Source organism: Lagenorhynchus albirostris, chromosome X (genome assembly GCF_949774975.1).
Source record: "Lagenorhynchus albirostris chromosome X, mLagAlb1.1, whole genome shotgun sequence".
In the NCBI taxonomy this organism is placed as follows: Eukaryota; Metazoa; Chordata; class Mammalia; order Artiodactyla; family Delphinidae; genus Lagenorhynchus; species Lagenorhynchus albirostris.
In genome coordinates this window covers 16,021,503-16,034,680 of record NC_083116.1, presented here as the reverse complement: position 1 = coordinate 16,034,680, position 13,178 = coordinate 16,021,503, and the positions used below count along the sequence as shown (strand labels likewise).

The 13,178-nt window shown below is 44.5% G+C and overlaps 2 protein-coding genes across 19 annotated transcripts in view; one reads left to right on the top strand and one right to left on the bottom strand.

Annotated features, from left to right (window-relative positions):
* Window positions 1-6,941, bottom strand: part of PABIR2 (PABIR family member 2) — an 80,508-nt gene extending 73,567 nt beyond the window's left edge. For all 18 annotated transcript variants that reach the window (XR_009538496.1, XM_060137965.1, XM_060137969.1 and 15 more), the window contains exons 1-2: window positions 5,931-6,941; window positions 3,687-3,765 (exon numbers count right to left, since the gene is read on the bottom strand). Coding sequence is in view for 17 of the 18 variants with exons in the window: in XM_060137965.1 (XP_059993948.1) it covers window positions 3,687-3,765; window positions 5,931-6,028 (177 nt within the window). In the remaining variant the exon portion in view is untranslated. The remainder of the gene's footprint in view (window positions 1-3,686; window positions 3,766-5,930) is intronic.
* Window positions 6,942-10,369: 3,428 nt separating this feature from the next.
* LOC132513053 (P2R1A-PPP2R2A-interacting phosphatase regulator 1-like) overlaps window positions 10,370-13,178 on the top strand; it is a 43,120-nt gene continuing 40,311 nt past the window's right edge. Inside the window, 1 exon segment of the mRNA XM_060137268.1 lies at window positions 10,370-10,607. Within this exon segment, the coding sequence (XP_059993251.1) occupies window positions 10,498-10,607 (110 nt within the window). The 5' untranslated portion in view covers window positions 10,370-10,497.

The following is a 13,178-nucleotide window of genomic DNA, read 5'->3' as shown; positions in this document are numbered from 1 at the left end:
CTTTAGAAAGTACACCAGGTGTCCAACCTCAAAGCACCATCTGTCGCTAGACAGGCACTGACTTTAACATTTTTCCCAAAATGAATGCAGAGCCCTGTACGTTTATGTAAAAAAAGACTCCAGGTCTTAGAAATAGCCATTACCCCACTTATCTAAAATAAGGAACTCTATACGAAGGGAAAGCAAAAACACTGATTCTATTCATTTTTATTACCAATGCACTGACGGAGGAAGACAAGCAAATAAGCCCAATATAATATATTGTCTATGATTAATGTTTATCGAAAACACTTTAAAACTGCAATAAGGAGATTTTACTTGCGTGATCTAAGTCAATTCTAAAATTCGATCACTAATGCTATCACCACAAAGCTTACTAGTTCAGAAAAAAAATCAATGTAGAGGCAAGGTGCATTTTTAAGATAACTGTTGCTTTCCCTTAGATCATTTTTTAATAACGCAAAGATGAAATGACTTGGGGGCCAAATTATGTTCCTTCAAAATCATCATAATCTGATCATGAAATGTAAGGTACAATTTATATCAATATCTTACTCAGTTGCTGGTTGGTGGGGGGGAGAGTCTATAGCCATAATGTAAACAACTGCTATTTATTCCATGATGAAATGAAAATGAATCTGTAATACTATAAAACCAAATATGACAATTATCCTGCTACAAGAGACCCTATCCTATTCAAACTTTAAAAAATACTCATGTAGTGAGCAGTATAAAATGGTGATGATAAACTGCTCTAAGGTTTTTAGGCAAAAGCTAATTCTGGTGAAATTTTTTTAAAGTTATCCACTAAGATAAGATTTTACCTCAAAAGAGATCCCTTCATTTCCCACCCTTTTCTTTTACTTCTTCCTCTCCTAGGCTTTGAAACAAGAAAAACTTTACCAGTAAATTCCTTTCCAAAAGTATTTTTTTCCATTATGAAAGTAATATATGTTTGCTGGTGAACTCTTGATAAGGTCATTTGAAAAATGCTAAGCTACTAGGCAAGTAAGTAAGGCAGGAAAGACTCCATCAGGATACTGTGGCAGAGAGCATGAACATGTCAGTCAGGGAACAAAAGAAACCCCAAAGGCAACGAAATAATCAGGAAAGCCAAAGTACGGATTGCCAGAAGCTGACTGTGGAGAAAGCCACAAGCTTAGATGGTACATCTATATCACCCACAACTCGTCGATTTGAGACAGAACTGGAGAGTAGACCCGCAAGAGGGACAGAGAACAGCAGAGCTGTGTCCAGTACCAGCAACAAGAGCAATGGATGGGCTGAGCAAAAAGCCAAGAACCTCAAGGAGGCGCCAGTTAATGGTGTGAAATTAGAGCAAAGGGCTTAAATGGGACCAGAACAGAGGCCCCTGACACTGGGGACTTTAGCAGCATGGTTTTTAAATGGAGTTGTGGTAGATGTAGTGAGATTATAAACTGGCTGAATTGTTGGCAAGGAGTCAGAGGCAGTTGAGTGTGGATTAAACTTTGAAAAAGCTCGGAGAGAGGAAGGGAAAAAGGGAAAGACAGACGTATGAAAAAGAAGAGAAGCTTGTCTTCCAGATATGAGACGTGTGAGCCGGGAGAAGAAGGAGGGAGGGAAATAGCCAGCAAGGAAGAGACTGTGAGGACACAAGATAGAGCAGAGACGACAGACTAAGCAAAGGCACAGGGGAGTCCGACAAATTCCCAACCATTAGCAGAAAGCCCCCCATGTGAAGGGAAAGACGCTTCCAGGAGAAGAAAGCTGCCGGTTATGGAAGAGAGGTGTCTGCCTTCTCTGAGAAGTGAGAAGGGTCATCTGCTGAAAGTGAAAGGGGGTGAGGCAGGATGATTGTCGTTTCTGAGAAGATTTCTGAATATTGCTTTGGAGAACAGCATGGGACCACTGGCACCTTGAACCCAACATGCCTGGAAAGAATGTTATCTTTTTTCCCTTCAAACGACCAATTCCTCTTATTTCTCTACCCAGAATAAAGGCAACACTTTTCCCCCTGGTCACCAAGAAACAAAATCTCAGTCACTGCAGTCCTCTTCTCCCTGCCTTTCTATCTAATCAGTTAATAATGAAGGTCCTAGTTCTGCACATCTCTTTCTTCAGCCCCGCCCTCCCCCCCCAGCCCTTTCCATTTCAGTCTGCATGCATTTTAGTAGAGCCAGAAGAAAGGCTATTAATGAGAGATGCACCCCGCCAGAGTTGATAAGAATCTTCACATCTTAGAAAAGAGCCAAGTGAAGTTCAGAGGGGCAAAATCATTTTCCCTTCCTTGCTATGCTGTTGAGATCAGAACACGCTGTAGAACATATAGAAACATTTTTCACATATACAGCAAAAACGAGTAGTTCTATGTTCTAGTATGCTCAGGGAAGAAGGGGCAGTAAACGAAATCTCCAGAGAGCTACCATTTCCCCCTTGAAGTATCTGTAGCCACTTCAGCTGGAAATCTTTCTTAAAAGTGTTATATTCCCCACCCCCATTTCTTAAACAGATTTGACCAAACAGAATGGCACTGGAAGATCTCTATTCTAGTCCCAGCTCTGCCACTTACTAACTGTGTGATTCGGAGCAAGTTACTTAGATCGGCTCAGTCTTAGCTGTTGCCTCTTTTAACTGGGAAAAACATCTTTTGCCCTGCCTACTTCACAGGGGTTGCTATGAGAATTAAATGTGTGAAAGTACTTTGTAACATGTAAAATACCATATGAGTGTAGGTATTACTATAATTTAAGGAAAGGTTAATGACCCAGGTATCTGTAGGAACATCAATTATTTTACAGTTCAACGCCAGTGACACCCTCAGGGTCTATTAACAGGCTCTCAGCCCTAAGACCAACCCACCGGCTGATTTTGTAAGAACCTCTGTCCGCTTTTCAGTTTTCCCCTCTCCTCCCTTGCTGCTAATAAACCTTTAACCCAAATGTACCTCTTCTGATTTGCTGCTTCTCACACACTACTGGGTTGGAAGCTTATTATAATTGTGCATAAATTTTAGATGATTCAGAGGTCAGAGAGCCCCTCCTATAAATAAACTGATGAACCTTTGTGCACAGTCTATGGAAATCTGGTTCAGCCATTTAGAGGTCTATTTGCTTACATCTCATATCTTCCAGGGCACTGCAATTACCGGATAAGTGGGCTCCACATGTGAAGGGCTACTATGTAAAAACCTCAACATAATTTCTCCCAACACAACCAACCAACTAAAAAATTGTTCCCTGATGGCTCTGGCTATATAGACCAGTCACCATCAGCACCTCTACTGGAATACAAATCCAAGCATTTTCAAATAGACTTTACTTTGAATGGATAGCACTGTCCAACAAAAATAAACACTCTGCTACCATATACATGATTTTTGCATCCTAGGACAAATAAAGACCACTGTTCTCAGTTATAATTAGAAGTTAATCCTGACTTACCTCACTACCATATGCAAGTAGTGACAAAAAACAAGGAACAATGTTTAAAAATACCTAGTCCCACAGCCAAGAAAAAATTCTAACCAGGTTTCCTTTTTGCACCAAAAGCTAAAAATAGCCATAGCATAAGCAGTAAACAAGACAGGTAATATCATTTGTTTCTTTTGTAAGCAATGGTGCAGAGCACATCATCTCAAGAAAGAACTACATTTGCAAGTGCTTCCCCCGATCCCAACTACTGATGATACTTACTCCTATACTTACCAAGCTGTGACGGCTCATGATGGTTGTACTATTCCTCCGAGTTCTAAACATGTAAGGTTGAAAAACCTGGGAAAGGTCACTGAAAAATAAAAGATAAAATGATTAATGTCTTCTCATATAAGATATCCTTCGACTGTATTAACGCCAGCTCTCTGGTTAACAGTGAAATCGACAAGGGCTCCTCATTTCATACAATGTAGCACTTTCTCACCGTCCTCCTCCTCTTCAGAGCTTCCGGAGTGGTGTGCTGTGGATTACAGGTTGGCTGATACTGATCTCCTCCGGCTTGGGGGCCGGCTAGGAGAGGTATGGGGCGGAGCTCCAGACTGGTTGTCTCCAGCTCCTTCTGGGCAGAACTCACGCCCCCAGACCGGTTACCACCAGACACTGGCAGCCTCATCTGTTTACCCCAGAGGACCTACCCGCAATTGTTACTGCTTTCTACATGTGCTGTGACTTGAAAAGGGCTGGGGAGCCCTGATGTCCAGTGGGAGCCCTATCAGCACATCTCCCACTATTGACCTAAACATGTGTTCTACTTTGGAACCCTGCTGTCCAACTACATCAGCACACCTGCAATCTTGCTACTGTTGCCCCTTCTGCCTCAAATGCCTTCCCTCCCACCACCATCTGTCCAAACCCTTCCTCTCCTTCAACACCCATCGAAAATGCCAGACCCTCCACAAAGCCCCTCTTCATTCCACAAACCTAATGCGATCATTCCCTCCTTTGCATTGGGTGGGAGCACAATGGGAAATCAGATGTTTCTTGAGACACCGACTTTTTTATTAAAGGAAAGTGTGCATGTGGTTTAAACCCCTTGGTAGAGGTGTTTTGGTCATCCCTGCAGTCCCTAGCAGAGTGCCATGCCCAGGACAAGAGGTCAAGAAGGATTTTCAGGGCTGAACTGGATTGGGCTTCAAGGGACCGTGGAGATCACCTAATCCAGCTCTCTGAAATTTTAAATGAGAAAACAGAGACTCAACAAGGCTAAGTGACTCATTCCTGATCACAGCCAGTTAGGGAGAAAACTGGGACTAGGCCTGGTCGCCTCACTCCTTCTTCTGTCGCATCATGCTACCTTTCAAATAATTACTTAAATCATGATTCAAAAAAACCCAGCATGTTATTTCTACAACAGTCTAAATGCAGGTCAACAGGCTCACCCCAGTCCCCAGCAATTGCTGGCTTATGAGATTCAAAAAGACAACCAGAAAAGACCAGTTTATTCCTATAGTGTCAAAAATAAATGTAGAGCTGAGGACAGCATTAGAAAAGCAAAGAGTCACTCCACCATTCCCTCAGTTTTGAAATATAAAAAAAAGGTGAATCTGCTTTTTCCCTAAAATAAAGATATTATAATCAGTTTGACAGACAAGGATTACCTCTTCCTTCGCCTTCACTGTGCCTGATTAGTGTTTTTGGCTAATTCTACTCCCATCCCCTTTTTTTTGGAGTCATTCCATTTCTACAGGGTCTCACGAATTGGCTCTAAGATGAATTGCCCACTTACAAAAAGTGAAATGTAATAGGCTCAAGACGTCTGCCAACCTAACCTTCACTATCACAAGAGTCTACCTTAAAATAGACCCTCTGGTGACTTAATTCACATGAAAACACAAGACCTTACGCTAAAATTCAAGGGTCAATTCTTGCGATTATTTTCCAAAACCTGTGCTTTCACTGACATGCCACCCTTCTTTTTTTATTGACCAGAATGCGTTTCAGGCAGTTTTAGGATCTGAAAACATTATGACAAATCCCAGTCACTTAATAGGACATGAATATGCCATTTAATTACAAGTTATTAGATAAACTGTGATTTATTGAAGTAAACCTGTGTTAATGCCAGGGTTCCTAAACTAAGCTTAGAAATAGCAACTCTTAGACGCAGGTGTCAAGTTGCAATCCTAGTTCCAGGGTCTTCAGTCTGACATTCAGTGGTGTAAATTAGGCAGGGCAAGCAACTTGTTAGAAGAGCCAGAAGCTTCTTGTAGTTTCTTTTACAGTGGGCCAACAGAGCCCCAGGTAGAGAGGGCCCCATTTTCCCCACACTTCCCAGAGTTTGGGGTCAAACTTTCACTCCACCTTGGGACCCAAGTTACTGTCAAGCAAACAAGTCCCCACCCCCTCAGCATGGAGGACCCAAATGAGCTCCAACTCTCACTTGAGGGAAGGAAGACTGCTTGCAGGGGGTCGAGGAGCCCCTGAACCCTGCACTCCATCCTCCCCAACCGTGCTCACCTGAGCCCTTGGATCAGGGGAGCGCTGTTGGCTCTCCTCAGGGTGACCCCATCAGATGTGTCAGACTCCAAGTCCAGCTCCATTTTCTCCTGAGCCATGTCGGAGACTTGCAGGCAGGCACGGCGGACAGTGCTCAGCTCCTGGTGCTTAGCTATGGACTCCCAAGACTCTCACTGCAGGACTGAGCTGCTGGGGACTGGCAGTTGGGGGCGGGGGCTAAGGGGCGGAGGCTTGGGGGCGGGGGCGGAGAAAAGCAGGAGAGGAGGAGGAGGGAAGGAGGATGAGGATGAGGGAGGGGAGGAGGACGGAGAGGTCGTGGTGGACGGTGACAGGATAAAGGAAGAGGAACGAGTAAGGAGAGGGATGGAAGGAGGACGTAAAAGAGCAAGAGGGAGGGAAAAAGGATAGATGGAAAAGCAGGAAGACAAAGAGGGTAAAAGGAGGAGGACAGAAGGGGGAAAAGAAGACGGGGGAAAGGAGGAGGGTAGGGTGGAGGGAAAAGAGGAGCGGGGGGAGTGAAAGAAGAAGGACGAAGTATGGGGAAGAGGAGAGAGAAAGGAGGGAGCAGAGAAGGACGGGGGGGAAACTAGGCAGCGGCGGCACTCATGCTGCTATCTTTTGGCCAACGACCTCAAGCGGGGCCGGGCTACAGACACCCCAGCTGCCCGGGCAGCACTAGCACCGAGGAGCTGACAGTCGGGCAGGGCCCGGCCGGGCAGCCTCGGAGACTCCAGCTCCCCATGCTCGGGGACCCGGTCCAGTCCCCCATGCTCCGGGACCCGGTCCGGAGGCTCCTCAGCCCTGCGATCGGTGCTTCTCCTCTCCTCGCCCCCCCTCCCTGCCTGGAGGACAGGTGGGGGTTCGACCAGCCGCCGCCGCGGTGCCTCCTTCTCCTGTCTTGGGTTCTAATGGCCCGGGGGAACCCCTCGGGGCCAAGACCAAATTCTACAACCTGCCGCCTCTCACGCCTCAAAAGCGGGAACCTCCGCCGTGCCAGGTCTTCCGCGTCCGGGGACCCATCGGGTCCTGCGCACGCGCCCAGCGGCCGCGCCAATGGGCCCGCGGGCACGGAGCATGCGTGGGAGCCCCGCCCGGCAAACTTCCTCCAAAGGGGAGGAGCGTTTCCAGGGAGCCCGGAGCCTTTTTTGAGTGCATTGGCCCGGGGACCCTGGCGCTCGATTTTGAAAAGGACCAATCGTTTGGAGATACTGGAGCATCATCTTTCTGGAGGATTTTGGGCCAGTATTCATGGGAAAAAGAAACACGTGGTTTCCACGTTTTTTCGCTCCCAATTCGTATGCTCTGACTTCTGTGATCCTCGCTCGTTTCTTAAATCCCTCGACTTTGTCTCTGTCTGGAGGGGCAGATTTCTTTTTCAGATCATCCATTTGGATGCACTAGGGATGCAAAGGGAAGTGAATAAACAAAAGCAATGGGGTAAAAATAAAGTGAATCTAGTGAGAGTTCATATAGTTAGTGAGAAACACTCGTCTCCATTATACAAGCACCTTTCGCTTCAATGATATTAGGTAAAGTCCTGACGAACAAGTAGCAGAACCAGAATTCTTGTGTGAGACCTGGAATTACTTTTTTTTTTTTTTTCTTTTTGCGGTACGCGGCCCTCTGACCTCTGCGGCCTCTCCCGTTGCGGAGCACAGGCTCCGGACGCGCAGGCCCCAGCGGCCATGGCTCGCGGGCCCAGCCGCTGGCGGCATGAGGGATCCTCCCGGACGGGCACGAACCCGCGTTCGTTCGGGGCACGAACCCGCGTTCCCTGCATCGGCAGGCGGACTCCCAACCACTGCGCAACCAGAGAAGCCCTGGAATTACTTATTTTATTGAACACCTGCGTAGCAGTTACTGTGTGCTAGGCAGTATTCTGAGAGCTTTAGAAATATTAACTCATTTAATCCTCACCACTTGAATGACCCTGGGAGAGAGATGGCCTCTGTGTTGTGTTAATCATACATACCTAGAAAATACAGGAAACTTAATAACCAGGATATTTAAAATAAAAAAAATTCATCTTTTGCAAAAATAGTTTTACCTGCTTCTTCAACTCAGTTGTACCATATTAAAACTTGCCAAGCCTAATCGTCATTTTAATCCTCAATATTTATGTGTTCTGACCATAATAGAGTTTTTAAACCACTTTTAGATAGTTTCCTTTAAATTGCCTATATTTTCCTGCCAGCTGGATTAGAAACACAAGCTCTGTGTTTAGATATCAGTAATGTTTAGACATGATGAGATTTGATTGGTCTATTCATTCAGAATATATCCATTAAACCTTATTACCTGCCAAGAATAGTAATAAACTCTTTGAAAAGTAAAATAAGCAGTAGAGTGGAGGTAAGAGCTACCTGTTCTCTGATGTACTCCATATTTATCTCTTATTCAAACAGTTTGGTTTTGACCCTCTGTTCTGTATTTAACCATTGCCTTCTGCAGTCACCCTGACTTTACTAAGCTTTAGCTGCCATCTTTCATAAACTTTCCAGCTTACCCTGGGAACTTCAGCAGTGGCTTTCAGGAATCTTGGTACCAGCCCAGATTCTACTGCTACCTAGTTATGTGCCATTAATCTCTCTGGAATTTTATCAACTATAAAATAGAAATGATTTACTTACTTTACAGGATAGCTGTGAAGGACAGGTTATTTAAACCTGTATTTATTCATAAAATAATCTAATAAGTATTTGTCGAGTACTTATGGGTATAAAAATAGTATCCAGAGAAATATCCAGAGGCGCCTGGTCTGTCTTTTCACTTAAATAGAAGGGCAGAGGAATCTTGGCTTTGCCACTTAGTAGTTGTAATTTGAGTAACCCCTCCCGGCTTCGGTTTCCTCCTTTGAAAAATGGGCATTGTGATGGCGCCTAACTCACAGAGTTACTGTAAGCATTAAATGCGATCACATATTTCAAGTGCTTAGGACAGTACCTGGCACATAATAAGTGCCCCCCAAATGGTAGCTATTGTTAACCTGTCTTATATCAGGAATGGAGACTCCAAATCGTCCTCATGTCTGGGGTTTAGGTAACCTAATTCTGCCCAATATAACTACACTTTTCTTAGTCTATTCTCAGAATGAATGAAGAATGATTATGATACTTCATGTTATACATGAACTTGTCATGAACTGTCTCAAGATAATCCCATTATTTTAAATTCACCACTGATTAGCTGACCAAGGTTAATGATTGAACCAATTGAGATAAGTATGTGAAAACATTTTTTTAAAACTGTAAAGTGCTATACCACCTTATGACTATTTTAATAACTCCCATTTCACTCGTTTCACTTGCCTTCTCTCCCAGTTCTCTATATGGTTCCTAAAATGTGTGGTTTTTCAAAATTATTAGCATGGAGTTAAGATTTCACTACTCAGTGTGGCTCATTAACTGGTGGTGAAAAATTCTAAAAGAGCAGTTCTTAGAATGTTTCGAGCCATGACAGCATTGTTAAATGGAAACACTGGGATGTACACTAAATTCTGAGATATTTGCTTTAAGAAAATAAGCCTCCCTGCTTTAACCCCAATTTTTTTCTTAGATGAATAGCTTCGAGCAGCTAGGTTTTATTCATTGTAAAAATATACTGTATGATTATGGTAAAACACACACACACGGAAAACAATGATTTGTTTGTGCGATTGGTTCAATTGTGTTAGCGCCTTACCAGGACCCTTTGGGAGTGGGTGGTCTCTAAGCACTTAAAAGTGTCCCCGCCCACACCCCCAGGCTTCAGTGTTTTTTTAATTGCAAAGGTGTAGGGTGTCTTAACAGGATGGAAAAATTCGTCCTGGGAGATTACAAGCTTGTTGGCCTCAGTCATAAGGGGACACTGGGCTAACCAAAACTGAGAAAACAGGGTATTAGACTTAAGGCAGAAAGGATGGCGCTCCCATACACCTTATTCCATTCTTTCTTTCCTAAATAATGGTTAACGAAACCACGCCAGGGTTAACACAGGAGCGGAAGAACAACCAAGGTGAGTCTGCACTAGGGAGAGCGAAGGGAGAACCGGGTTTGGGGGGGAAAGGCGGCTCCCTCACTGCCTGTGCGCCCCCAGCAAGAATGACACAGGCGCCTGCGATAATGCTCATTGCTTGCGTGGTAAACAGGCGTCAGCGGGCCGGACCCAGAACGCATGCGCGGAGGGGCGGTGCCCAAATGATTATCCAGGGCTGCAGGTTGTAGATTTTGTTTTGGCCGGAGAGGCTTACCCGGGGTTGCCTTGGCTGAGAGAAATAAAGGAGAAGGATTCACGGATTAAGATAAATTCCTCATTTTCATTACAGGCTTGGAGGTGGAGGATCTCAGTGTTGGTGCCCCGAGCTTGGGAGTTAGGCGGGTCGGAGCCAGTCCTGCCCCACTTTGTGCCCACCGGTGTTGGGGATGGTAGGGCTGCAAAAGTGAGCACGCACTCGTCTAAGAGCTTCCTCCTTTCTTCTCTTTCCCCCCCTTTTTCCTCTCTCCCTACATCAGCTCCTCACTTTGACTTGTGCTTATATGAACGGGAGCCAGAAAACCTTGAGAGCTCCAAACTAAGCTTCGGCACGGACATGGCACAGGAGAAAATGGAACTAGGCTTGGAGGTGCTGCCGAGTTCAACCACCACAGAAGACAACACTCTGAGAAGATCCAACAGCGTCCCTTTGATCAGTGGGCTTGGGTGAGCAGGACTGAGATACTGGAGGAGGCAAGCGGGGGCGGTGGAGGGTGGCAAGAGCTGCAAAAAAGTGACTTCCAATAGCATTCCCACCCCTTTATTCATCGAGGTTCTGCGGGTATCTCCGGTGTTCCTGGTGTCCGGAAGATCCCACCCTCAGTCTGGGGGTGGGGGGAGGTGGGGCGGGCTGACCGGAGGGCGAGCTCACACAGGAACCTGAACGTCCTCTTCTGACAGTTCATCGCGACCGGAAAGCAGCAACCATTTGGTTTGGAGCACGACTTTTTCTAGCTTCACCCCATCTCTTACCCACTCTTGAAGAAACTGTGCACTCCCCACCCTCGCCTCCAGATCTTCTGTAATGACTGATTTTTGTCATTCTCTCCGCTGCTTTGTCACTTCTGACCTTCACCTTCAGCACAGTTGGAATGGAACTAGTTGTCAAGCAAATAAACTTGGGCCTTTTTTACACCTAGCTTTTATTTGAACAAAAAGTTTAGGTATCACCGAAAATTGATCTCCTAAATTTTGCATTCTCAATGGCCAATATTGCCCCTAGTTAGTTCTTGGTGGGTGAAAAATTTTTTCTCGTATGTATAAAGCACAGGTATACATACAGCACATAGACTGATATGCAGTATATTTGTGCTTTTTAAATGGTGTGGGGATTTTCGAGGAGGAGTTGGGGGGAGGAAATGTCTAAAAGGCTCTTTAGAGCTCTGCTGATGAAAAAAGATTTAAAAGATTTAACTCACTGATGGTTAACTGTATTTCCTGCACATATCCAAAGATCTGGCATGACTTAAGCTTATTATTTCTTAAAATAGAATTTTAAAGTGAGATCTTGGATCTCACATCCCAGTATCATAAGGTTTTCTCAGTATTGTAAAAATGTCTGAAAAATGCATTCACTGTTACAAGGGAACTCAAGAGACCAGATCTATCTTCCTTGTTTAATGTATGGGGAAACAGGCCCATGAATCTCCAAAATGTCAGTCAGTAGTAGAGCCAGTACTAGGAAGCTGTGTCTGCAAACTCCTAGGCTAGTGCTTTGTCCACTACTAATCAATATCTAAGTTGATTAACTAAACAGATGCAGCTTTCTGGTTATTTGAGTTAAGGGAGAATATGCTGTAACAAAATGAAAAGCAAACTAAGTGACCAGAAAATAATACATTACCTTTTTAAACAGGCAGATAGAAAAATAAAGGGTGGAGGCAGCTCTGCATGTTGTACTGAGAACAAGAATATTCTATAAATTCAGGATTCTACTCTAAATCCTGTTGTGTGAATAAATGAGCTGTTATGGACACACTCTGCTAGTAGAAGAAAACACTTGAGAATGTTCATTTTATTGAAAGGCTTTATGAAATGAAGAACAATTTGCGAATACGTAGATGACAGAGGATATATATTTGAAGGAACGTGTGGATCCTGTTTAATATATTAAGTGCTGGGGCGGGGGGAGGTGGGTGACCAGGCCCCTTTTCCCGATCCTCAAAGTCCTGGAAGCAAAGAGTGATCCCAGTTATCCCTTCATACTTTGCTTTGTTCTGCAAAGGATGTGAAATTTTTGCTTTTATCATCTTAGAGCGTGGTTACAGTGTTGAATTCCATGGCTTAAGATCCTGATGCAGGAAGTGAATTTTGTACAGAAAGGTTAGGGGCAGTTGCATATTTATCTAGTAGGAGTTAACCCACAACGCAGACCAAGTCCAGGGACTCTTGTCTGTCAAAAAGAAGTAGCACAGGAATGGTATATCACATGCCCGAGGTCATGTAATCAACAAGAAAAAATTTAGAGTAGAATTACACTGAGCCTTAGTTGAATTCATTTCCCCCCAGTTCTTTGCAGTTGCATATGTCCACTGCTCACTTTTCCACTTTCCTTAAGGTGGGCCTCTAATACTCATTGCCTGGCCTCTATCACAGCTCACTAAATATTGTTGCACTTGTTTCAAGCAATTTTCCAATTTTGCTTGATGTTTCCTGTATATAAAGACTTTCAGTCTCTCTTGCAGCAGCATTTGCAGAATTTGTTCTTTAAATGTCAACTCTTTACTACAAGTATCACTTTTTTTTTTTTTTTTTCCTGTACGCGGGCCTCTCACTGTTGTGGCCTCTCCCGTTGCGGAGCACAGGCTCCGGACGCGCAGGCCCAGCGGCCATGGCTCACGGGCCCAGCCGCTCCGCGGCACGTGGGATCTTCCCAGACCGGGGCACGAACCTGTGTCCCCTGCATCGGCAGGCGGACTCTCAAACACTGCGCCACCAGGGAAGCCCACAAGTATCACTATTTTTTAAGAAGTTCCTGCATAGTTTTGTGTTCATCTTGTATTAATAAAAATACCAATGTCAAAAGTTTTAAACCTCTTGGTTCTTTATACTCTTTAGCCCCTCTAGTTGGCTGACTTCGATACCGGTGTCAGTGACTTTATTTAAAGGTAGTATTTTTTTTCTTCTACTTCTCTGGCCCTTATTAGAATTAGACATTAAATTCGTGGATTTCTGCCAGTGCCTTCCCCCTTTAAATACTGCTAGCCTGACCCTGCATTTAAACTGTTACTGCCTCAG